Source organism: Pempheris klunzingeri, chromosome 3 (assembly GCF_042242105.1).
Source record: "Pempheris klunzingeri isolate RE-2024b chromosome 3, fPemKlu1.hap1, whole genome shotgun sequence".
In the NCBI taxonomy this organism is placed as follows: Eukaryota; Metazoa; Chordata; class Actinopteri; order Acropomatiformes; family Pempheridae; genus Pempheris; species Pempheris klunzingeri.
Genome location: NC_092014.1, coordinates 2,386,432 through 2,411,373, shown reverse-complemented (window position 1 = coordinate 2,411,373; position 24,942 = coordinate 2,386,432). Strand labels below are relative to the sequence as shown.

General features: G+C 44.2%; 2 protein-coding genes across 2 annotated transcripts in view; one reads left to right on the top strand and one right to left on the bottom strand.

Annotated features, from left to right (window-relative positions):
• nup133 (nucleoporin 133) overlaps positions 1–16,749 on the bottom strand; it is a 24,366-nt gene extending 7,617 nt beyond the window's left edge. The window contains exons 1-19 of the mRNA XM_070856401.1: positions 16,552–16,749; positions 15,556–15,671; positions 14,701–14,804; positions 13,746–13,979; positions 13,433–13,603; positions 12,427–12,582; positions 11,722–11,792; positions 10,885–11,032; positions 10,015–10,165; positions 8,656–8,810; positions 8,462–8,553; positions 8,027–8,190; positions 7,252–7,346; positions 6,234–6,458; positions 6,031–6,153; positions 5,800–5,899; positions 4,028–4,291; positions 2,752–2,885; positions 338–496 (exon numbers count right to left, since the gene is read on the bottom strand). Coding sequence (XP_070712502.1) covers positions 338–496; positions 2,752–2,885; positions 4,028–4,291; positions 5,800–5,899; positions 6,031–6,153; positions 6,234–6,458; positions 7,252–7,346; positions 8,027–8,190; positions 8,462–8,553; positions 8,656–8,810; positions 10,015–10,165; positions 10,885–11,032; positions 11,722–11,792; positions 12,427–12,582; positions 13,433–13,603; positions 13,746–13,979; positions 14,701–14,804; positions 15,556–15,671; positions 16,552–16,679 — 2,790 coding nt within the window. The 5' untranslated portion in view covers positions 16,680–16,749. The remainder of the gene's footprint in view (positions 1–337; positions 497–2,751; positions 2,886–4,027; positions 4,292–5,799; positions 5,900–6,030; positions 6,154–6,233; positions 6,459–7,251; positions 7,347–8,026; positions 8,191–8,461; positions 8,554–8,655; positions 8,811–10,014; positions 10,166–10,884; positions 11,033–11,721; positions 11,793–12,426; positions 12,583–13,432; positions 13,604–13,745; positions 13,980–14,700; positions 14,805–15,555; positions 15,672–16,551) is intronic.
• A 1,217-nt stretch (positions 16,750–17,966) lies between these two features.
• Positions 17,967–21,539, top strand: taf5l (TAF5-like RNA polymerase II, p300/CBP-associated factor (PCAF)-associated factor). Its single transcript, XM_070827743.1, has 5 exons — positions 17,967–18,096; positions 18,641–18,782; positions 19,095–19,199; positions 19,418–20,178; positions 20,421–21,539. The coding sequence occupies exons 2-5, from the start codon at positions 18,644–18,646 to the stop codon at positions 21,216–21,218; spliced, it is 1,803 nt and encodes a 600-aa protein (XP_070683844.1). The 5' UTR covers positions 17,967–18,096; positions 18,641–18,643; the 3' UTR covers positions 21,219–21,539.
• The last annotated feature ends 3,403 nt before the right edge of the window (positions 21,540–24,942 follow it).

The following is a 24,942-nucleotide window of genomic DNA, read 5'->3' as shown; positions in this document are numbered from 1 at the left end:
ACTATTTAAAAAGGGAGGAAACAGGAAGGTAAGGTGGAAGGAAGGAAGGAAGATAAAAGAGGAAATATACTTGTTACTGGGTAAGTTGTGGAGGATGTGTAAAGGAAGGAAGGAAGGAAGGAAGGAAGGAAGCGAGAGAGTTGAGGGAGCAAAGGGGGAAGACAGAAGACAGGAAGTCAACAGAAAAGAAACGAAGTGAAAAACAGAAAGGAAGTCGTTTTTACACTCTGGTCGGCTAACAGGGGAAGTGGTTTTGTGCTGAAACAAACCGTGTGTGTGTGTTAGTGAGTGTGTGTGTGTGTGTGTGTGTGTGTGTGTGTGTGTGTGTGTGCCGTACGCTGCGGTAGTCGTGGACGTGGATGTGGTGCAGCCAGCTCAGGTGCTGGTGGGACTGCAGGAAGCTGGCGAGCTGCTGGTGCTGAGTGGCCGGCTGGGACAGCAGCTTCCCCCTCTTCCCCTTCTCCATGTACCAGCGAAACAGGAAGTCGGCAAAGTTCTGCGGCAGGAAGTGACACGCGGGACAAACAGGAAGTTAGCGGTGGGGGAGCAGCTCCGGCGTGTGAAGTAAAGTAAAGTAAGTAAAACGGCGACTTCACTCGTCAGTCTGAAGTCGACTTGAGATGAAAAAAAAAAAAAAAAAAAAAAAACTTGAAATGCACATTTTGCATTTTCAAGCACTTTCCAGGTTTTTTCAAGGCAGTTAAACCGAAAACTTCTAGACTCCCAAAGCCTTTTTATCACCATATTACAATACGAGCTGTGAATTGTGAAGAATAAAGTTTATAGGACTTTTTGTTTTATGTAATTCTATGTGTAAATATGCAAATGAGGTCTTATCTAATAAATTTTTTTTTAAATTTTGTCGACATTAAAATCAGCATTTTTTAAATAATCGCTGTATAAATGAGAAAATACTGTCAATAGCATAAATGACTATTTTGGCCGTGTGTTTAGGAACAAGATGTTCTATAAATCAGGCTCTGAATGATTTATGATCAAGCAGCTCTGTAAAAACCTTCAGACAGACTTCGGTGTCTGCAGGTGGAGATTTGAGTTTAGCAGAAAGCTTCAAATGGACAAAGTGGAGTTAAATAAACACCTAAATGTGTATTTTAGACAGTTAATTTCCTCTAGTCTGAAAGACGACATGTTATGGAAGAAAAATAGCCAATAATCTCATAAATAAATGAATAAATGAACAAACAAACGGCTGCAGGGTGTCACCTGAAGAGGCAACACGCAAGGTACCGAAACCAAAACAATGTCCATTTAAACTGTTAAACTGCAAAAAATAAAGTTTACACAACTCCTTTGTTTACTCCTTTATATTATTTTTTGATGTAATCATATGTTAAAATATGCAAATGATGCAATATTTGATCAAAAGCACACAAATTTGCATACATTAGATAATGTGATTCAACATATCTTGTTTTGTAATCACCATTTAGAAAACCCTCTAAACTAAACTAAATTTTAACCATGTTCCATAAATCAGGCTCAAACCCATTTGGCATCTGCAGGTGCTGCTAAAGTGTCACAAAAACAGTCAAAGTGCATTAAAACAAACACCTAAATGTGTGAAAGAGGACGTGTTAAGGAACCTAAAACAACATTTTCCAGACGGTTGAAGCCTTTATCAACATATTTGAATTGTTACTATGAATAAAGTTAACAGACTCCTTCATACAAACACCAATCAATGCATTTGTCCCTTTATTTACTTTACAAGCTCTTTGTATTAACTTTGATCACTGAAATTTGAATATAATGACGATAATAACGCTGCTTTACCTGTCTGTACTGGTACGTATGGTCTGTTTTTGGCCAATGAATTACACTTAAGATGTGAGTGTGAGGAGGTGGAAAAAGAAGTCTGTCACCATAAATGTACGAAGAGTTATTCATGTTGCAAAGACGACATGATTTGTAGTCCACTAACACCACAATGCTTCGTTTCTTTATGTAGAGAACATACACTACTCACTAAAAGTCAGGGATATTCAGCTGTCAGGATGAACCTATTCTAACCACATTCTAACCTTTCCAGGTGAACTTAATGTGACCTTCTCTAAACCTTTGAATGCACATGTCCAACTGTTCAGTGTCTCAGTACTTTCTGCACCAGCTGCTGTTCTCTAACAAGAAGCTTAACAGCAACATTCACAACAGGTTTGATCCATGAATCCACCAATACATTTCCTGCTTCAGTTAGAATTGGTATTTAAACAGTCCTCCTCATCCTGCTGTTCACATTCTGACATCATGAGACCAAGACGACACCTAACAGTTGATCAGCAGCACCTCAACACTGGAGGCTTCAAACAGGAAGTCCTCAGACGGAGGTGTTCACTGAGCTTAGAGGGTCACAGAGTGTCATCAGGAGGTTGGAACAGTGATACAGAGACTGGAAGAGTCACAGAAAGGAGAGGAGTGGACGTCCTTTGGCCACGTCCCAATTTATTGAGACACTGAAAATGTTTTGTTGTGGTTTACCCTCCACTGTTGGTAGATTTTCTTTCAATAAACTGTTTAAGATGAAGAAATCACCAGTGCATGCTTCTACTTAAATGTCCTACTTTCATGATATAATATCACTGTAGCATTCACTTTTTACATTTTCCATATATTTCACCTGAAAGTCGAATATCTTTCTGTGCGTAGTGTAAATATCTAATACTATGTGGCACCGGTGCCTTTGACATGCGAACAGAGCAGCAGTCTTAGTAAACTCTCCGGTTCTCTGCGTACCTGGTCTGCAAACTTGGTCATGTAGTGCTGCAGGCGGCTCTGGTTGTCGGTCTGCTCACACATCTGGACCAGGACGTCGAAGTCGCAGTATTTCTCAGCCAGCGCGGCCACCCACTGGTACTGACCCAGCTCCACTGCAACAACAGAGAGAGAGTGACCTCACAGCGACCTCACAGCGACGGCGGCACACAGAACCTCCTCGGCTACGTTCACCCACAGAAACATGAATGCAGGCTGGGAAAAAGATCTCCCCTCAGGCACGGTGACAACACATCACTCCTGACATCTCTCCACTGGCCTATTATTTGTTTGTAAAGCACTAAACCAGGGGAGTCAAACACACGGGGTGACTTTAAAATGACAGAGAAGACATTAGCTGCTTTTTGTCCACTGTTCAGGTCCAGATACCTGCGACTAAGTGTTGTGCCTTTGTAGATACACTGTGATCTGTAAAGGTTCAGGTCGTGAACATGTGAACATTTTCAGACTTCTACTTGTGCACTACAACAAAGGGAAACATTTGAGTCTGACTGACTTCCCCTTCGGCTCCCACCAAGCAAACTTTAACTATTTATTTTGTGTGTTTTCCCCTTTTAGACAGTTTTATTGTCTTGTTTTTAATGTTCGTTTGCCCCTGTGCTGTATAAATAGACGTATCCTGCCTTTAGATTTGTGATGTTGGACCACATGCAGCTCTGTTCGCCTTAGCTTTAACTTTTTACTACTGATTTTGTGTGTCATTGTTTACATGAATCCAACTTTTATTTCCTAATTATTTCATCTTGATTCATTTCAGTTCAAAATCCGACAATTTATTAGTACATGAAGCATAAAGTCAGCTCTTCATCGAGCTCTTCATCGCCTCATAACAACCCATTCATTTAAATCAGGTGCGTTGGAGCAGGGAAACATCAAATAAATGATAAAAATTAATAATAAAAAACTAAATATTCTAAAAAAATTTGATTGGGAAACATAATATTTTATGATGAGTTTTTTTCTTATTCCTTTTTTCATGTATTGTTGTTTTAAGAGATTGTTTGTTACAAATATTCATTTAATATTCTGTGAAATTGATGGTTTTAAATGTATTGTTATATTTACTGTTGGTATGTTTCTGAAATGTTTATTTTTCCAGGTGTAAGACGTCCTGCAGAGTAAAAATGTGGTCTAAAACACTAATATTTAGCATATTTTTTAGCATTTAGCAGAATTATTAGGAGCTTTAAACTTAAATAAATATACATAGTTTTATGTTTGTGGCGTCTCCACTCACACAGCGGGGCCAGCAGCTCGGAGCGCCGCTGGCTGTACTCCATCTCCAGGCTGTTGTAGCGCTCCTGTTGGGCCCCCGGGGGCCTCTGCTGCTGCAGGGAGATCAGCTGGGCCACGTAGCCGTTCAGGTAGATGTCCAACAGCGCCACCAGCTGCTCGCAAAGGGTGCTGCGCAGCTCCGAGTCGGCGTGTGGGTACACGGAGCGCAGGATGATCTCGTGCTGGCGGGAGATGACTGTGCGAACGCCGCCTACACCGCCTGACGCTGGAGGAGGGAAGATCGGGTGGGTTAGTGATTTATTTTGACTCCAAAAAGCCCCAAGAAACATCTGGAGGTTCTAGTCTTCATGTTGGCTACAGCATCAGTATCAACGAGGCAGAGATCACCTGGAATATCAGAGAAAACAGATAAACAAACACCAATTTTTAGGCCAACATGGACGACAGTGTTCAATACTCTGGTATTAAAATTGTCTGTGGAGTTTCTGAGTTTCACGAAGGAGCTGCTTTTAAATGAGCAATGACACACATTCCTGCAACTCCTTCAATCAACAGGTCAAAGACAGTGAAGAAGAAACAATGCTGGGTTTAAGATAATGCTGCGTTCAAACTACAGACGTTTTAAAATCCTAATCCTAATTTTCACAGATGTTCTTCTCTCTAATCTCAAACATGCTAAAGACCTGAAGATAATAACACACGATGAAGATTATCAGGAGGGGGAGTAGATCCGCTAAAAACAAAAGCAGAAGACTAAACCAGACTCGGTGGAAACGTGACGTCAACTCAGGCTGTTTGTTCCTCAGCGAGAAGAGAAGCTGAGATTTAACTCTTAAAAAAGGTCCCATATTATTCAAAATGCACTTTGTAATGTTATTTTAAATGTAAATAGTGCGTCTCACTAGTGTGCCTGGAGACTTCCCGTTGCTCCTGCACCATCTTACAACAGATTATTATGTCAAAATGGGACCGTGATCATGTGACCTCCTCACTGACAGCCTCCTGAGTCCACCTCGCCGTTAAACAACAGCTCCCAGTAAAATGAAGACGTGGGGGGGCGAGAGCGAAGCAGCAGATTGCCCAAAACTGCTAAAAACAGCTGCAGGGCCATTAGAATAAAAAATAAAAACAATCACGTGATACATTAAACCATGTAAACCTGCTCTGGTAGCACCTCCAAATACTAATAAGAACTTAAAGTGAGCAGAATACGGGACCTTTAATATCAACTGTAGTATGCTAGCTAACGTTAGCATCAAGGGCATCAGGATGTCTACTGCTGCTTGGTGACACCGTCAGCTGCTCCGGGACGTCCCTCCTCTCTCTTTCTCTCCCTCTCTCTCATTGGCTGGCTCAGAAAGCAGTGATGTTATTATCCAGATTTAAAATCCCAAATATCAAACATGATACGATGAGTTTGGAAAGATTGGATCTGTAAACCCGTCACATTATCAGATCAGGGACAAATCATCAAGAGCTCAGTGATGAGAAGAACTCCACAGGACACATTTAATTAATCTAAGCGGTCGTAGTGTAAATATTAGGTAGAGGAACAAGCTCATGCATTACTTAAATCAGGTTATGGTATATATTCTAATTTCATTTCATCTCCAAAATCCAAAACTGGAAGCATGAAAACAACCACACACACACACACAGGAGTCATGTTTAGGACTTGAACACACATTTTCTGCAGACATCATCAATAAAATCACTATAAAAACATGAATAAATATATTCAGAGCAATGAATGAACTGATGAATGGGTTTTACCCGTCCAGGGGATGTACTCCGGCTCTGCAGCAGCGTTTTCAGAAGCTCTGTACATGGAGGCCTTGGTCTCCCTGTACTGACCAGCAGCCTGGAGAGTGTCCTACACACACACACACACACACACACACACACACACATAAAGGTTGGTTGGTTGGTTGGTTGATTATGCTTGTAAAGAGTCCTAGTCTGGTGATCCGCTCTTGGTGATCTGCTCTGGATTCGTTTCGTTACCTTGATGATGTTGTTGACGGTGAGAACGACCTCGGCCCACTGCACCGAGTCGACCGGGTTCTCCTTCAGACTCCGCTCCTCCTCCTCCAGCAGACAATCAAACACCGAGGAGATCTGAGACACCTGTGGGAGCCCCGAAAACACAGATTTAAGTCGACCGTCCTCGCGCACACGCTCACAGGGATTATCCCGGCAGCACACACCTCTCTGAAGAAGACGTCGGCGGCGGTGAGGCTGGGCGGCACGGCGGTGTTGTTCCTCTGCAGCGCGATGCCGATGGCCCGGTTCACCAGCTCGCCGTGTTTGCCGTGGTGGTTCTTCAGCACCATGGCGGCCTGGAGCTTCTCGGCGTGCTCGCACAGCAGCAGACGCGTCGCCATGGGAGACGAGCGCACCGTCACCTGGCCGAGCCGGTCCAGCAGACCCACCTGACGGAGGGGAGGACGCAGTGATGACTCTACTTCCTGCTCTTTCTAAATCAGCCTGTGTCTCAGATCCAGCAAACGTTTACCTGAAGCAGGTGAACGTCAGCCACTACGCATTTTGTGTGACATCACTTGAGTCAGCGTCGGGGAGGACGACCAGCGTGAAAATGTCTACCTTCAAATTATTTGATTATCAATAAGGTCCAAAGTTTCCAACAAATATATAAAAAGGACACTGATTGTTTGGACCCAGAAGATTTGTGTTACTAGTTTTATTCTTGTCCCCGAGATACTTTTATGTGTATTGTCTGTACTTCCTCTTACATGGAGGCACCAGGCTTTGATGAGGAAGAGTAAAGTGTTTCTGGTTCTGCTGCATCAATTTTTTAATCTTTTTTTTGTCCAACAAGGTTTCAAAATATGAACTTCAAAGCTGAGGCCATGGACCAAGACGGAACAGATTAAGTTTGGTGCAACAGCACCATCATGTGGCAATTTATCCACGTTCCCCTGCCGTCCTATAATCTATAATCTATATAGATGTGATCGATCAGCCTGTTCGATGCCACAAAGAAAGAAATGAAACACAGAATCCTTAGAGAATCACTGCAGCTCTAAAACAGGACATTTATTTTAACACAGACTGGATTTGTTGTGCATCAACTAGACAAAATCAATATTTGTACTGATTTAAAGCAGCTACATGGAGTTCTTATTTTGTGTTTATTGTGACGGAAGACAAATGTTTGAGCACCTCAGATACCTCAGGTGTGTGTGTGTGTGTGTGTGTGTGTACCTGCAGCAGGAAGTCCATGAAGCAGCCGTGGGCCTTCATCTTGTCCTCTAGCTGGTGGAGGATGATGAGGGAGGTGAGAGGAAAGCCGGCGCTCTCTGGAAGATCAGAGGCAGAAACGTTTGTATGAAATAAACACGACAAAAACAAAAAAACACACAGAACAGGTTAAATATTCAGGTTTTTCCATGTTAAGTGCTATTTTAGTACATTTCTTCTTGAATTGGATTTAAACTCATTGCATTATTCTAATTCCTACAGTTTTGTACCTTTCTGCAGTGATTCATTAACTGTTTTTAGTAAAGTTGTGGAAAAGAAAAAGAAATATAGATGAGTAAGAGTGAGGACAGACAAGGATTATATATATATATATATATATATATATATATATAGCCAAGGTAACACGAGGTACAAAACCACCAATAGAAGCATGTAGAGCAAAGAATCACATTCCTACAAAATGAAAATATCACCTTTTAACATAAATATCTCCATGAATATATAATACATTTATGTTAAAAAGTTGGTGTAACTACTGTAAGAACTGAAAATAAGGAATCTATAGCTTTTCCATTGACCCTGTTCCTTCTGGTTTCACAAGAATTCACAATAAATAATAATAATCTAATAAATAATCTAATATTTAAACAAATGAGATCACCAGACTCCATTGTTTAAGATAAATATACTTAGTGCATATTTTAAATGATAAGGAAATGCCACACAGGCAGATTGACCCTCTCTTTCCCGCCGTCCCTCCCCCGTTTGCCCTCCTCACCGTCGGGGACAGACTCGGCCCAGCGGGGGTCTGAGGCCGGGTAATCGTCCACCAGGTCCAGGTTGATCCGGGTCACCACGCCGTCCAGCTCGGCTCCCTCGTCCCCGTCACCGTCGGCGGGGAAGAGCTCGTCTGTGACCGTCTGAGCGCCCACCAGGTCATTACTGACAAAGGAGAGATTTACAGTCACAGTGGCAGGATGGCGGCGCAGTGCATTCTGGGTGTTGTAGGTTTCCACAGCCCCTTTTCTCGTTTTTTTTCTCTGATAAAATGGCACCAATTTCAAAAATAGGTGCACCTTTCTGCTCCACAGACGGGACAGAGTTATGCTTCTTTATGCATTTAACCACAATCATGGAAGAGGGAGGAGAAGGAGGAGGAGGAGGAGGAGGAGGAGGAGGAGGAGGAGGATTGGGAGCCATTTATTTGACGTACCGACAGAACTGCAGGAAAGCCGCCTTCAGGAGTTTGGTTTTGTCCTCCTGAGCTACAGGCTCTGATCTGGTTGGCGTCTCCATGGCTGAAACCTTCAACACAGAAACAAAAGCAGAAATGTTTTGAAGAGTTTAGAGACATTTTCTTTACTTCTTTTAAGTTCCCTTTGTAGTTTGTTTTTAATACTCTTTTACCTCTGGAGCTGCAGCCAGCGAGGAGCACAGCGAGTCCTCCATGGTCTCCGGCAGGATGGAGGCGTTCTCCCGGCCCACCACCGCCACCAGGCCGCTGTTCAGGGAGAAAAACACCGGCAGGCCGGCGCAGCAGCCTCCTCCACGGACACCGTCACCTGCAGAGACCGAGACCGTCCCAGAGTCAGTTCACCGTGTGTGAGGAAGGTCTGGTTTCTTATTATTGGGTCTTTCTCTCATTTGATTTTAGATGTTTTCTTCAAATTTCTACCTTAAATAAAACCTGATTCTTTGCACTTTCTACATGATCATTAGACTAAACTAAACTATTCTTGACTTGTAGATTTGCAGATTAAAATGCTAAAACTTCCTGAAGTGGAACTTTTTTGGGAGGAGGTTAAAATAGCAGTAGAGTCAATCATATCAAAGGATATTCCAAAAAGTCCTGTGTTTTTCATTTTAGGAATATATCCAGAAAAACACTAATGATTAATATGTGTCTGATACAAGCAAAAAGAACAATTGCAAAAGTAATAGACCTAAACTGGTGCACTGGGTGAAACAGATGCTCAAAGCATTTCCTCTAGAAAGAATTACATGTATTAGGAAAAAAAAGTTGTCTACATTTGAAAAGGTGTGGGGACCATTTAAAGACTTTGTGGGAAATTTTGATTTGACAGAAGATACTGAATAAAATTAATATTTTGTTGTTGACCTATACAATATAATCTGTGCATTTAAGTATGTAATGTATCATTTGTTTTTCATGTTTGGCGGTATGTTAAGGCTTTTAACTCATTCCATTTCTGGCAAAGTAATGTTTTTTTGTTTTGTGTTGTTTGTTCTTGTGTGTGTTTTTTTTTTTTTATTATTATTATTTTAATTTTTATAAAAATGTGTGCAATATGTAAACAAATTCTTTGCCCACAAACCTGGGACACGAAATGTTGGCATACAGTTCTTACAGTGATTTTCATGTAAGAAATCAATAAAGATGCTAAAACTATTTGACTAATGTATTTTTGTAATTACTGCTCACTTTTTTGTTTTTTTAGTATCTACTCCACGTCGCCTGCTTGTAATTTCTTGTAAAAAGAAATAATGTAATTACAGTGAAATAATTTTCTGGTGTACACTGGTCTCAAACTGCTTTTACTGCCTGCACTTCTTCTGTCTTAAGCACTTTGAACTGCACTAACCTGTTAAAGAAAATCTTTAATAACTGATGATAAGGATCATTTCAGTCGTGTATATATATATATATATATATATGTACTGTAATTCCAACGCTCTCCATCCCATAAAATCGAACCATTAATCTGATTGTTTGCTGAGGATGTGACCCACGGTTTCTTTCCTCACCAGGTGAGTTGAAGCTGATTTTCTCGTCAGGTAATCCTCCTCTGCTGGTTCCCGTCCAGCAGGCAAACACCAGCTCCTCGTTACACAGGAAGGCGGTGGAGCCGGGGGATCGTGGCAGCACCAGCCGAGTGGCCTGAAGCGCCTCCGCACTCTGACGAAACCAGAAGTGTGTGCGAAATTAAGCATAAAAGTTCAAACTGGAAAAGAAAAATAAGGGAGAAAAGCCTCTTTTCCACCAACATCTCCAGGAACTTTTATTACCAGGAACTTATTTATCTGGTAAAAGAATTCCTGGTGATCTGTGTGGTTCAGGAACATGTGTTGTGCTCCTTTAGCTTCTTATAATCTTGCTTAAGTTTCTCTAACTTTTCACGAATTAGTCTCGGCGTGTGTCCTACATTTATTCTTCCACAGACTCGCTGAATTTCTTCCTCTGCAAAGACGCTCAAAACACAAAAAGAGTGAGCGTTCTGCAGCACACAGACCTGCCCCTCAAGAAATCCTACCCCCCTACTAGGTACTTTTTTGGGGGAAAGTTTGGGGTTGAGGGAAAGTTTGTTCCCCCGGTAATTTCTGTGGAGGTTTTTCTAAATCCCGGGTAAATGAGAAAAGTTCCTGCGGTGGAAAAGGGGCTAAAATAACCCGACATCATCTTGTGGAAGTGTAAAACCTCTGGAAGTGGATCTTCACACCAAACTAACACACTAAATTCACTCCAGTGGCTGCCTGGATCACATACAACTAAAAGAGGTCAGTGGAAAAATAAGTGTTTTGGTAATTTGGGTGAACTGGCCCTTTAACAGAGGCAGCGAGGAGGACTCTGAACCCTGTATTTAAGGCCACGCCGGCAGTTTTAGGATCAGGACTGACCTGGTATGGAGGGTTGTACTTGGTGACCTCCACGGTGAACTGGTCGGAGATGGCGGCTCCGCTGTCCTGCAGGGTGACCAGGCAGAAGTAGGCCAGGCAGGGCGTGTCTGACGGGTGCCAGGCTGCAGCCAAAACCACCAGGCCGGCTCTGAAAACACACAGCGCAGACCACGATATACTCACTATCATATATTATATATATATTCATAGCAGCTATCAGTATGTTAAGTCTAATTCTAAATACTACATCCTTTAATGAGACTTCATGCCGTCATAAAGTTGAATTTTATTTTGAATTCCTAAATCGTCGGGTCTCTCTCTTAAATAAAGAGTTTAATCCAGATCTGCTCTTTATGGAAAGCGTCTTGAGATATTTGTTATGAATTGGCACTTTATAAATAAAGATTGATCGAGGATATTTTCAGTGGACGGCCTGCTGAAGGGCTGGAGGAGGTCACATGATCAACAGATCCCCTTATGACATCATAAAGGGAGTCAAATTCAAACGGTGTGTTTTCACCCACATTGACTGATAAAGATGGAGACATTTATGTTGAAAATACAGTAAAAAAGTGAGATTTTTCATAAAATGGGACCTTGAAGAAGTTCTACACGTTCACTGGAGGATCATTACTAATAATCTATAGAGAGACGTTGTTCAGGTAGGTAGATTTTTAAATGTAGAATCTAAGATTTCACCTAAAACCAACAAATACAACATGAGCTCTCAGATCTCAGGCTGGAAAAAAAAGCTTAAGAAGCCACTAATGCAACTTCAGACCTTTTATTTTGGCGAGTAAAAGAAGCAGGAAGTCACACACACACACACACACTCACTGGCTGAGCTTCATGTCCAGGTACGTCACATTGGCTCCCTCCTTCATCTCCTCGTAGTTGCTCTCTGAACCCTGACGGGGGAGAAAAGTTGTTTTTTAACGTATTTGGACGACAGACATTCGCTTTGAGTGTCCTAAAGAGATTTAAAGGATTTAATCTGATCAATATGGCTCCCAATGATCAGTATAAATGAGGAAAAGTATAAATGGACGGCTGGAGGAAATGTGGAGAACAGATCCTGCTCATCGTCTTAAATAACAGCAGACTGAATAACAGCAGACTGAATAACAGCAGACTGAATAACGTCTGAAGGCGTCACTCTGATGGCATTTCTCACTTTTTTAACACAATCCATCAATTCATCAAGGAAACAATCAGCAGATTAATCCAGAAGGAAAAATAATCTTTAGCTGCAGCACGATTTGAAACTGATGTGAAACTGTGATAATAAATAATAGTTTATATCTCTAAGCAGACTGTGTGGACTCACAGGAGACGTCTTTCTGCATTGGGTGTTTTTTATTTGAATACTTTCACATTTTCCTGATAATACTCTTTTTTTTTACCATGAGGTTTTAGTACTAGGACTTAAAGGACTAGGACTAGGACTAGGATTTAGTAGGACTTGAATACTTCCTCCACCACAGTGGGCGGCTGCATGACTCGAAGTCAGCACATATGATCACGTGGACCCGCCGCACTCACCCAGATGGCGTCGGCGATGCTCTCGGTCAGAGCCCTCTGGACGTCCCAGCTGAGGACCTGGTGCTCACCGCTGTCGTCCACCTCCCACTTGCTCAGGCTGGAGCTGGTCAGCGTGTACAGGCAGCTGGCTCCGCCCGCCCACAGCACGCTGTGGAGCTGCAAAGGTGGAGAAAACAATCACATGCGCTGTAAATAACAACCAGACTAAAACATCTATAGTGGAGGTCAACAGTCGTCACACATCTACAACCACCTGCTTTATAATAAACATGCACTTTATTTTAGTCTTTTCTTTTATTGCCACTTTCTGCTTCGACTCTCAGAGGAAATATTGTACTTTTTTTTTTATTTATCTGACAGCTTTAGTAACTTTACAACTTAAGAACTAATGAGAAGTTTATAAAATATTATGTTTTGTATCAACAGTTCATACAAAGTGCAGCTGAAATCATTAGGCACTAAATCAATCATCAAGAAACAGACAGAAAACTGAAATGACAAATATTTTGATAATCATTTAAGTCATTTTTCATGTAAAAGCTTTCACAGATCGAGCATCAAAAGTGAGAGGATTTGCTGCTTTTTCTTTAAATTATTTAAATAACTGCTGTGTTTTTAATAATGTTGAGGTTTTAACTGTTGGTTGGACACAACAAACATCCTGAAGGATCATTTCTCTCTATTTTCACCATTTATACAAATGGTTTATCATCAGCTGCAGCCTGATAATAAAACCCTGCTTTTACCTGAAAGATGAGGATCAATAATGTAATGACAGAATATATAACAGTACAAGAGTCACAGGGGACACTCTTTAATACTTACTTTAATACTTTAACTACTTTTGTAGTTACTGTAGTGACATTTTCTATGAAGTTGATTTATAAAAGTAACTTCAGAGGTCAGCTGCTAATAATCGGCTTTACACCGTTCTTGCTTTTAGCCAACAGCTTCTGGATGTTTGTCTGTACGGAGCCATCTGATGCTTCAGCTGAACTGGACTCACCGTGTCGTTGGCGGGCGGGGAGAGGATGCCGAACAGGCTGGAGACGCGGCGCCCGATGCCGGAGAGCATGCCCTGACCCTGCAGCAGGGCTCGGTGCTGCAGCTTCCCTGAAGCATCTGCGGTCGCTCTCAACAGCCGACTCCTCACTGAGGACAAGACGTAGCTTCTGCCCTGAGAGAGGAGAGACAACGGTAAAAATAAATATACAAATAAGGGGGTTAATGATGTATCAGGGGGAGTTTGGTGACCAGATTAGAGGTTTCAGGTGCATAGGGGTGAACGTAATCTGGATTTTTTTTGAGGATTTACTTACTCTGACTGCGACGACAAAGTTACAGAGGTCTCCCAGGTCCACGTCCGTCTCTGTGTAGTTGCCCTCCTGAGCCAGGCTGAGCCACAAGCGAGCCGTTCCCTCTGCAGACACCGCCAGCACGGAGATGGACTGGACGCCGGCCGTCTCCAGAGGAGCGGCGGACGTCAAGGCCACCAGGTCGGCCGTGTAGTTGTACTCGCTGCTGGGCAGCTGCAGCTCCTTACACACCGACAGCTGCAGGGAAACACACGGGGAGGAGGTGGAGTTTAAAACTTTACGATTATCCAAATCTGACTGCTCCACAGTTACTGAGGGGTCTTTTACAAAGATAACTTCAGTATATTTAAACTTGGGCCTTATTTTTACATAAAAACATTAATTTTATGGCGCAGAACAGGAGGTGCTGGTCTCCTGCAGCCTCAATTAGTTTATGTGTGTTTCTGTGTCTAAAAGGTTAAAACCCAACACAATATTTGTGCAGCACACAGTAACACAAACAACCTCGCCGAATCAGGCAGCAGCAGACCAGCAACTCCTGTGTCCTGTTCTCTTAAATCCCTGTTTTAGTGAATGTAGTCTGGTGTGTGTGCTGTTTGTGGTTAAACCAAAAGGATCTTCCAGGTCTCTCTCTGTAGGGATCCTTTCCATGATGCTGTCACACACTTAGAATAACACTCTGAGCCTGTCAGTGGATCAAACAAGCTCTTTTAGAAGACATGTTTCTATCAGGCACAAATGTCCCAAAGCATTGTAGTCTTTGCAGCCCGTTTCTACAACTTGGTCTTGTCCCAAGTGACTAATACTTAGTGAAAAATGCAGAAACTGCCTTGAAACTTTAGTATTTTCTGTGAAATGTTGCTCCAACTTGTTCACTGCAAGATTAAATCTCTGGACCGGAAAGCAGTCGTGCTTGTGTTTCTACTTGCAGCTTCTGGATGTGGACCGTGGACTGTACCTTGGCCACAGCAGTCTGGCAGATCTTCCAGATGATCAGTCTCTCTCCACAAACCATCCAGGCCCAGCCGCTCTCGTTCACCTTCACTGAGATCTGGTCCTCGGCTAAAAGGGGCCAAGACGACAAACACGTCAGAGGCTGGATGTATATATTTTAAAAATGGGGGAAATACTTCTTGGAGGAGAGGGTTAAGTTATGTTTTAGACATGTGTGTAGAGATATGTACGTGGTTTCTTCCAGCTCTGATTTATTCTAAGTATCTTTGTCCACCTTAAACAATGGAGCACATTTATGTTGACAACCAATATGTGCAGAGTCTGTGCTTTTAATGCACTTGTTTGTTTCGTTCCTACGCTGTTTAACATGAACATGGAAGTCTGGAGGTTTATTTTGAAAGGACACCTGCATACGAGGAAGTCAGCAGTGCAAAGAAAAGGTACGGAGCGATCAGGGAGAGTGGGCTGTAACGAGAGTTTAGCTCCAGTCAAGAGAAGCAGGAAGTAGATTAATTGCATTTATTTGTGTTTAATGACTTTTAGCTTGTTTTGTGTACTTGCTAACGTTCTGGTGCTCACAGAGTTTAACGTATTGTCTTGACCTCTGTTTGATTCTTTCTTTTTTTATTTTAATGAGCATTTTTTAACCTTTTGTAGAGTGTGAGTTTTATTTAAAGGCACTCTTTAAATAAAATGTATTATTATAGCTCCTCTGTTCGTCTATGAACTACAAGACATACATCATCTTGTACCTGGTAATGGTTCATCTGAAAGAAGGGGGGGGGCATCATATACTAGAATATATCATAGAAAAGAAACAGGAGGTGTTTCTCCTGACAGAGAAGAGGTTTTCCTTTACCGTCAGCCATCGTCAGAGCCTCCATCACTTTGACCGGCAGCGATGAGCCGAAGGTTTGCACGTCATAGTTGACCGACTCTGCAGCTGCGTGGCTCTGCACTCTGGTGGGCGTTGACCTGGCGGAGACAAATTAATAGTGAGACACAACGAACGAACTCTCAGCTGCAAATACTCTGTGTCACCTGTTCTTTTTAATCTGTCTACGGATGATCTTTTTAAAAAGTGGGGAGTATTGTGGGGAATTGTCTTCTTAACCATCTGATGAAGGCTGAGGACTTAGTCGTCTTCTCTTTTTTAAGTCGCTTGAAGCAACTGCTCACAGTGTGCTCAGGTTATAGTGAGAGGGACAGTAAACTTGAGAGTTTCGTTACTCCAGCATCGCTCCAACTTCAGAGGATCAGAGGCAAGATTTTCCGTCTGTTGCTAAATGTGGCGGGAGGAATAAGATAGTACAGCAAAAATATAAATGTAAAAGCTTCAGGTGGACATTTAATGATGCATTCAGGGTCCGGCCTGAGCTTCTTGAATTGACAAGTGCAAGTAAAACATTTGTGAGCTGCAATGTTCCCACTTTTCATGCTGTTTTGAGGAATTCACTTAGAATATTTGTTATTGTCCTGTTGATGTGTTTTATTTTATTTTTACAGTGACATGGACTAATGTGTTTTAAATAAAGTGATGATGATGATGATTGCTGTTGAAGTGTCATGCCTTTATTCTGACAGACGTGTCTGATATTCAGATTAGACTCATTAACACCAATGGGGTGAACAGAAAGAGCACAAACACCTCACAGTGAGCCTTACTAGCAGACTACATCCTCCAAAATGATCAATTAGATCATCAGCTTCAACAAAAACGGATTATAACCTCCATGATATTATTATTAATTGTAGCTCTGTAGTATTGGACCGTGTTAGATTGAGCCAAGTGTCCCCAATAACCTGTCAGCTGAGTGTAAAAACAAAAACATGACCGGTGGAGGTGTCCACTCACCTCGCCGATAGAGGCGTCCTGCGCGGGGAGAACAGCAGACTGGTGGCCGCCCCGGAGACGCTCTTCCTCCCGGTGGTCCTGCCCTGCTGCCTGCGGCCGGAGCTCGGGGCGGTGCGGGGTGAAAACATGCCTCCTGTGATGCCCCGTGCTGCCCAACGGTGGAGAAAAAGGTGCCAAATTTAACCGCGACAACTTACCGACACCGTCAAAAACCCTCACCGGGAAATCCTCTCCAAACAACGCGCGTTGCCGTCGCTTGACTTCTACGTCATCACTGTGTCGACAGGAAGTCCCGCCCACCACAGAAACTTCTGTCAATCATTTTTTAAATTAGTTTTAGCCCATTATTATTATAATAGTTATTATTATTAATATTATTATTATTATTAGTGAAACTGCTAACTATTATTGAAAAAGCACTTTTATCCTGCATGTCCTCCTTATCCTATTTCTCTAGGGTTCTGATACATTTTGGTAGTGATTTGAAAGCTAAAGCAAAAGAAAATGAAAATTGCTTTCTTTGCTGTTATTATATAAATCAGTACACATTATATCATTATATTATATCAATAAACATTAGTAATTAAAATAAGTGTGCTACGTGAGGCCAATGTAGTGTTTACTCTTTATTCAAAATTGTCACTAATACTACCAAATCAGCATGAGGTTAATAGGGAAAAAAACCATCTGGATTATGTGTTGAACAGTTTGAGTGAAAAATGTACTTCTTACCAATGAAAGCAAGTGAATTAGTGAATGTTTTGATTTAATTGATTTTATATCAGTAGATGTCAGCACTGAGGTTTAAATTCTACCTATAATTTTACTAACCTAACAAGCTCTTGTTAATAGCATCATACATCAAAGACTGACGAACCTCCAGATTGAATTTTGAATCTTTAAAAGTTGAATTGCTCAGCAGTGCAAATGTACCCTCCATATAATGTCACCTCAAACGTTATTAAATCACAAAACACTAATAATCAATTCGGCATATTGCTCATGTGCGAAATTAAACTTATTGTGATCAAATTTTACATTTTACTTTTTGTTCATGATGTTGTTATACACAGTCTTTATACAGTGAGCACTACCAAAGATACTCTAATTTCCTACGTCGTCTCTGGCACTACGAACCACTCAAAAAGTTTACCTTTTATTGATTATTATTTGGTGAGGGGGTATTTTATCTCTAGCGGTTACTGGCGCTTATTTTTATATTTTTTTCAATGGAGTTTGGTTCAAATGCAGCCTCGCCCGAAAACACCCATCCAGACAAAGGTAGTTGATCGTCGATAGCTTTACCTTTATGATGATAAGGGAAGATGAGTAGATTGACGATAGCCGTTGCCCACTGGAGGGGAAAGCGGCGAGTTAGCTGTTAGCTTAGCCTAGCATGATTAGATGGAGGCTGGCCGGGGGGCGGAAAACCACGATGGAGCGACAGCGACAGGCGGCGGCGTAGTTTCAGCTGGACACTGAGCGGCTTTAAAACCCCATCAGCTTGCACACAAGTAAATCGAGGACGGAGCAGCGCGATATGCAGTGAGTAACGTTATCGATCTGTAGCCGGTGGTGCTACGGAACCGGATCGATCCCGCTAAAAGTTTGAAACCGCCAGGCCCTCTGCCGTTAAGTTAGCCGGTTAGCTCAGCTCAGACATCCTCCTCTAAAGTGGAAACCTGCCGGCTTTTAGACCTAATTAACGCCTGGCTCCACTTCTTTTAAGCTTTCACATTAGCATCAGGCTAACACACATGTTTAGACAGCCAGTGAGAGTTTATCCCATGTTTGGTGTCTTAGTAAATATGTTAGCTTGCTCCTCTGCTAGCTAATTAGCTAATAGGAAGATGCTGTGCTCGGGGGGGTTAATATTGTCATGGAGATGATGAGTCTGATTTTAAGCACTTAAACGGATATGCACCATCTTTTTTAGGCCCCTTCTCCTACTTTTATACAGTCTGTTCGTGCAGTTTGGTGTGACTGATGATGACTGGTGAGCTCTGAGCCTGGTAGCACGAGAGAGAAAGTGATGTGCAGGTGAAACCTCTCAGGTGTGTGACACTTCCGGGTGTGTTTTGGTCGTCAGGTCATGAAGCGGGTTCGCACTGAGCAGATTCAGTACGCCGTGGCTCAGTACCTGAAGCGGAGGCAGTATGTGGACACTGATGGCTCCCTGAAAGGAGCCAAGCTCTTCCAGTCAGCTGAGGAGATGGCTGCCAGCCTCACAGGTGAGTGAGGATGAGGATGAAGGTGTTGGTCATGACACCACTACATGCCAGAGGAAAAATACTCTCACCACACTTACTTACACTTTGATTTTTTAAATAATTTTTGGGCAAACACGTGCTAGGACTTGCGTGGTGCCACTACAGTCCATGCACTGATAAAAGCTTTAACTGTGCAGGATCTTTGAACTGCCCAACAGGTTGTTAGATAATTCAGATCATCTCATATATATTATACTATAAAACCCTTTCTGCATAATGACCATTTTTCCGTGATGTTCTTCTCTCCTGTCTCTGCTCCGGTTCTCTGAGCAGTGCAGACAGAGTCGGGGTGTGCCAACATCGTGTCTGCAGCTCCCTGCCAGTCTGACCCTCAGCAGTATGAGGCTCAGTTCTCCAGGCTGCGCTCCTTCCTGTCAGGTACCTCGTCCTCGTTCCTGCTGCGCTGCCACTGAGTTCCTTAGCTGAAGATGAGTGTATCTACACTGATGTGTGATGTGCAGTGACATTACAAATAGTTACCAGTTAACATGTCAGTTGTTGTGGAAAATAACATCCATCAAGTCCTTTTGCGCTGCTCTGTGACCTTGTGTTTGTTTACAAGCCCCTCAGAATACTTTTTATTTCCCTTAAATCAGAAACAGAAATTTCCTGGGCGAAGGAGGTGAGCAGCATCCTCTACCCGCTCTTCGTGTACCTCCACCTGGACATGGTGCAGTGCGGCCTGAAGAGCGCAGTAGATGGTTTTTACAGCCGTTTCCACGGTGCCTTTCTTCAAGACAGCGAGCAGCGCGCCACCATAGAGCAGCTCCGCCATGTTCTCACCGCTCAGGACGTCGCAGCCAACCCCAAGCTGAGTGCTTTCCTGGAGCATAAGTACGTGGTTCACCTGACGGAGCCGGCCTACAGCTACCTGCTGCGCTACCTGCAGAGTGAGGACAACGGCGCCCTCTGCAGGACCCTCAGCACACACCTGCAGGTGGAGGTCACCGCCTCGAGGCGTACAGACTATCAGCTCTACGGAGCTGCCGGCGGGACGACCGCCGCCCCAAACTCCACCTCCTCCTGGGCCGGCGTGGACGGGGCGGAGGGCGGAGAGGGCGTGGAGGTCCCTGCAGAGATCCCACAGAGTGAGGCCGCCCTGGAGGCTCTGCAGGACTGCATCAAGAAGGTCCGCGAGGGCCCTCCCACGCTCACCACCGTGTGTTTTTATGCCTTCCACCACACGGAGCAGATGCTGAACACCGCCGAGGTCTCTGCCGACAGCCGCCTGCTGGCCGCCGGCTTCGACAGCTCCACGGTGAAGCTGTGGAGCCTCCGAGCCAGAAAACTGAAGGCCAAACCGCATCAGGCCGACGTGTCGCTCATCCACCTAGCCTGTGACGTGCTGGAGGAGGAGGTGAGGTGACTGAAGGGATAAACGTCTGATGGTTGTTTCAAATGGTTCAGTTCAAGTTTAATCATGTAGTGAAGATGCCAAACAGCATGTTTAATGTTTACTTGACATGATTATTGCTATGACAGATTTTATTACTGACTAACCATTTACTGAGAAGATAATTACCAGATCAATCAATAATAAATATATATTCAAGAGGCAAAACATCTTGGACAGTTTAAGACGGTGCTGTTTCTCCTCAGGTGGACGAGGAGGACGGCTCGGGCAGTGAGATAAAGACGCTGCGAGGTCACAGCGGCCCGGTGTTTCGTACCGCCTTCCTGACGGACAGCTCCGGCCTGCTCTCCTGCTCCGAGGACACCACCATCCGCTACTGGGACCTGGGGAGCTTCACCAACACGGCGCTCTACCAGGGCCACGTCTACCCGGTGTGGGACGTGGACGTCAGCCCCTGCAGCCTCTACTTCGCCAGCGGCTCCCACGACCGCACGGCCCGCCTCTGGACGTTCTCCCGCACCTACCCGCTGCGGCTCTACGCCGGGCACCTCGCCGACGTCGACTGCGTCAAATTCCACCCGAACTCCAACTACCTGGCCACCGGCTCCACAGACAAGACTGTCCGGCTGTGGAGCACCCAGCAGGGGGCGTCCGTTCGCCTCTTCACTGGACACCGCGGCCCCGTGCTGTCCCTCGCTTTCTCACCTAACGGGAAGTACTTAGCGTCCGCTGGCGAGGACCAGAGGGTGAAGCTGTGGGACTTGGCATCAGGGACGTTGTTCAAAGACCTGCGAGGTCACACGGACAGCGTCACCAGCCTGTCCTTCAGCCCGGACAGCAGCCTGGTGGCGTCGTCGTCCATGGACAACTCCGTCCGGGTGTGGGACATCCGGAACTCCCACGGCGGGACGCCGGCCGACGGCTCGTCCAGCGAACTGGTGGGACTGTACACAGGAAACACGAGCAACGTGCTGAACGTCCAGTTCATGGCCTGCAACCTGCTGCTGGTGACGGGAACCGCACAGGAGAAAGCAGAACAGTAGCCACGGCCGTCTGGTGTCTGGTGTCTGTGTTGTTGGGGGACGAGCAGGAAAACCTTCAGGTGTTTGTTTGAAGACGTGGTCACCAGTCAGACTGTCGAGTCTCCACCTGGCCAGGAGTCACACCGTTGTTTTTCTCATCAGTTCTTGGCGCAGAAATCCAAACGTCTCACTTATAGATAAATTATTATTTGTTCTTGTTGGTATTTTTCTAATTACCAAAGCATCTTCACTAGGTGTCAGTATTAAAGAGTTCCTCAGTTTCTCTTGTACCTGATGATTATAAAGTGTAAAGGTCAGGAGCTGGAAACTGTTCACTCTGATGTCGTGCACAAGGTTTAGAAATATTTAGCTCCTTTTTCCATATATCAGGAGGAAGTAAACAGTTTCACCTCCTTCGCCACAGTTCATTCCAGTTAGCTGTCTGACCCAAAGTCATTTTAGGGGATAGTTTGGACTATTTGAAGTGGGGGTGTATGAGATATTTATCCATAGTCGCTGTGTTCCCTACAGTTGATGGCGGTTGGCGAAGCAGGAAAATGTATTTTTAGCCTCCTAAACGGGGAAAAAAAGGCTCAGCTTAAGAAATAAAAACAGTATCAGCCTAAGTTTGTGCTATATTTTGAATATTTTCACCACTTTGCTTCAGGCAGCCCTTTACACTGGGGAACCAGACTCCATTCACAAAAACAGTCATTTTACCTCACAGACCGTGACGACGTTCCCTGTGCTGCCGCTTCTTCCATCGCTGCGTTAGCTCCGATCCAAACGAACCATTCTTAATCACCAAAGTCGCACAATAGCTGAAGGAAACTAACCGATCAAGGCGGCAGTAGATCAGCAACTCCCTCGTTTCAAACGCAGTCTTTCACTAATCTGTCCACGACTCAGATCAAACCTCTGATGTGGCTGCCGGTAGTAGTTCTCTGAGGTTTACCTTCCTTCACACATTATCCTCTTTTTTTACAGATCGTAGACTAAAGCAGACGAGTGACCATGTGACCTTTTTAAAACACCAGAAGAGCAGGTGGCTGTTTCCTCTCCCAGCTGCAGTCGATGTTGTCGGGTTGCTTCTGTGTCGGCCTGCTCTGGGTCCCCAAGTGTAAATAGCCCTGTTGAGGAAATTTCTAAGAATCAAAGGCTGTATTTTTCACACTATTTTGCAAGTGGCATGAACTGTGCAATGCTTAAAAAGTGTAAATATGCTGTATTTTTGTAATATTTCGGCTGCCAAGAATTGTCACATCGTGAGGGCTAAAAAGATATTTAGTTGTTTTGAAGATTTCATTCATAAAATCAGCCTGGAAGTTTTTTTTGTTTTTTTAAATGTTCGTCAGTAAACTTGTGTTTCCTCCTGTAGCCCAAAACAAGGAATAAATGGCAGAATTTATTTGAACATCACTTATTGTGCTGGTTTCTTTCCAGACTGCATCCCCAAGCAGGACTTGGTAGATGGGACCCACATCAGCAGCAGATTCAATGTGGGTTAACTGGTTGTACAAATCGTCTAATCCTTATTCTTATAGCCCAGGGACAGACTGATTACTGACACATAATTCAGGAAAACATGCTGTTATCAAACTGAAGTAATCCTGTTTCTTATTCCACAAATTTGCTTCTTTTAAAGCAGTTTGAAGATTCGGTTCTTAATCCTGGATGAAGTTTTAATGAATACTTGCGCTCTTATTTTGAAATAAAGTCAACATGAGTAGAGTTGAAACCATGATCATCATTTCTATGGTGCTGATCATGTGATTGCAAGTGCATGAGGTAGGTTTAAGATCCTTTAACCAGAAATGGCTGTTTTTATTGCTTGATTCAAAGCTACCAGACTCCATTGAGAAAAGTAGTCATTTTACAGGGGTGTCGCTGGTCTACTGCCACCTCGATCAATTAGATTATTTGTGTTATTATGTGACTTTGGTGTCATAAAGGGGTAGTTCATATCCAATACAACATTTGTGTAAGACCAAATAACACAAACAAACTAACCAATCGAGGCAGAAGTAGACCAGTAACTCCTGTGTTCTGCAAAGTAAAATTATACTTTTGTCAATGGAGTCTGGTGGGTTTGAATAACACAATATCCTTCCCATAATGTTGTCAGACAGTTTTAGTGGACCTACTTTGGTGTAGTTGTCCCAGTGGATTAAAACCTTTTGTACTGACTGTAAATACAGGCTGCTGTGACGCTATGTGAGGAATCCAGAGAGCAGCAGGAATGTGGATCAGACAGAAAGGAGTCCTGAGACTGATGAGGGAGGCAGAGATGGGCACACCCTGACGGTCTGCTCTGAACCAGAACCACAGCCAGGGAGACCCAGAGAGACCCTGAGAGGACCAGGGAGGACCAGAGAGACCAAGAGAGACCAAGAGTGACCCCGAGAGGACCAGGGAGGACCAGAGAGACCAAGAGAGACCAAGAGTGACCCCGAGAGGACCAGAGAGACCAAGAGAGACCAAGAGTGACCCCGAGAGGACCAGAGAGACCAAGAGAGACCAAGAGTGACCCCGAGAGGACCAGGGAGGACCAGAGAGACCAAGAGAGACCAAGAGTGACCCCGAGAGGACCAGGGAGGCCCAGAGCGACCAAGAGAGACCAAGAGTGACCCCGAGAGGACCAGAGAGACCAAGAGAGACCAAGAGTGACCCCGAGAGGACCAGGGAGGCCCAGAGCGACCAAGAGAGACCAAGAGTGACCCCGAGAGGACCAGGGAGGACCAGAGAGACCAAGAGAGACCAAGAGTGACCCCGAGAGGACCAGGGAGGACCAGAGAGACCAAGAGTGACCCCGAGAGGACCAGGGAGGACCAGAGAGACCAAGAGTGACCCCGAGAGGACCAGGGAGGACCAGAGAGACCAAGAGTGACCCCGAGAGGACCAGGGAGGCCCAGAGCGACCAAGAGAGACCAAGAGTGACCCCGAGAGGACCAGGGAGGACCAGAGAGGACCAAGAGAGATCAAGAGAGGCCAAGAGAGACCAAGAGAGACCAAGAGTGACCCCGAGAGGACCAGGGAGGACCAGAGAGACCAAGAGAGACCAAGAGTGACCCCGAGAGGACCAGGGAGGACCAGAGAGACCAAGAGAGACCAAGAGTGACCCCGAGAGGACCAGGGAGGACCAGAGAGGACCAAGAGAGATCAAGAGAGACCAAGAGAGACCAAGAGAGACCAAGAGAGACCAAGAGTGACCCCAAGAGGACCAGGGAGGACCAGAGAGACCAAGAGAGACCAAGAGTGACCCCGAGAGGACCAGGGAGGACCAGGGAGACCAAGAGAGACCAAGAGTGACCCTGAGAGGACCAGGGAGGACCAGAGAGATCAAGAGAGACCAAGAGGGACCAAGAGTGACCAAGAGAGACCCAGAGAGACCCAGGGAGGTCCAGGGAGGTCCAGGTTTAATTTTAGTCTACTTTTCAGTTGCTGTTGTTTGCTGGAAAAAGTCCCACTGTATCTCTCAAAGGGTGCGAGTTAAAATATGTATTCTGACAGACTTAAAATGAACATAGCCTTCTAAAAAAACATCCTTATGATGACTAGAAACAACATTTCTTTATAAATCTAATCACTTTAACTCCCTCACTGCCATAAAACAGGTTTTTTAAGTCCCCATCACAGAAAAAGTCCTCTGTGTTGCATCACTATAAAGCCCAGAACTCATGTCGCCCACAAAAGGACCAAAATGAATCTCTGGGTCTCAGGAGGACAAAATGGGATCACTAAAGTA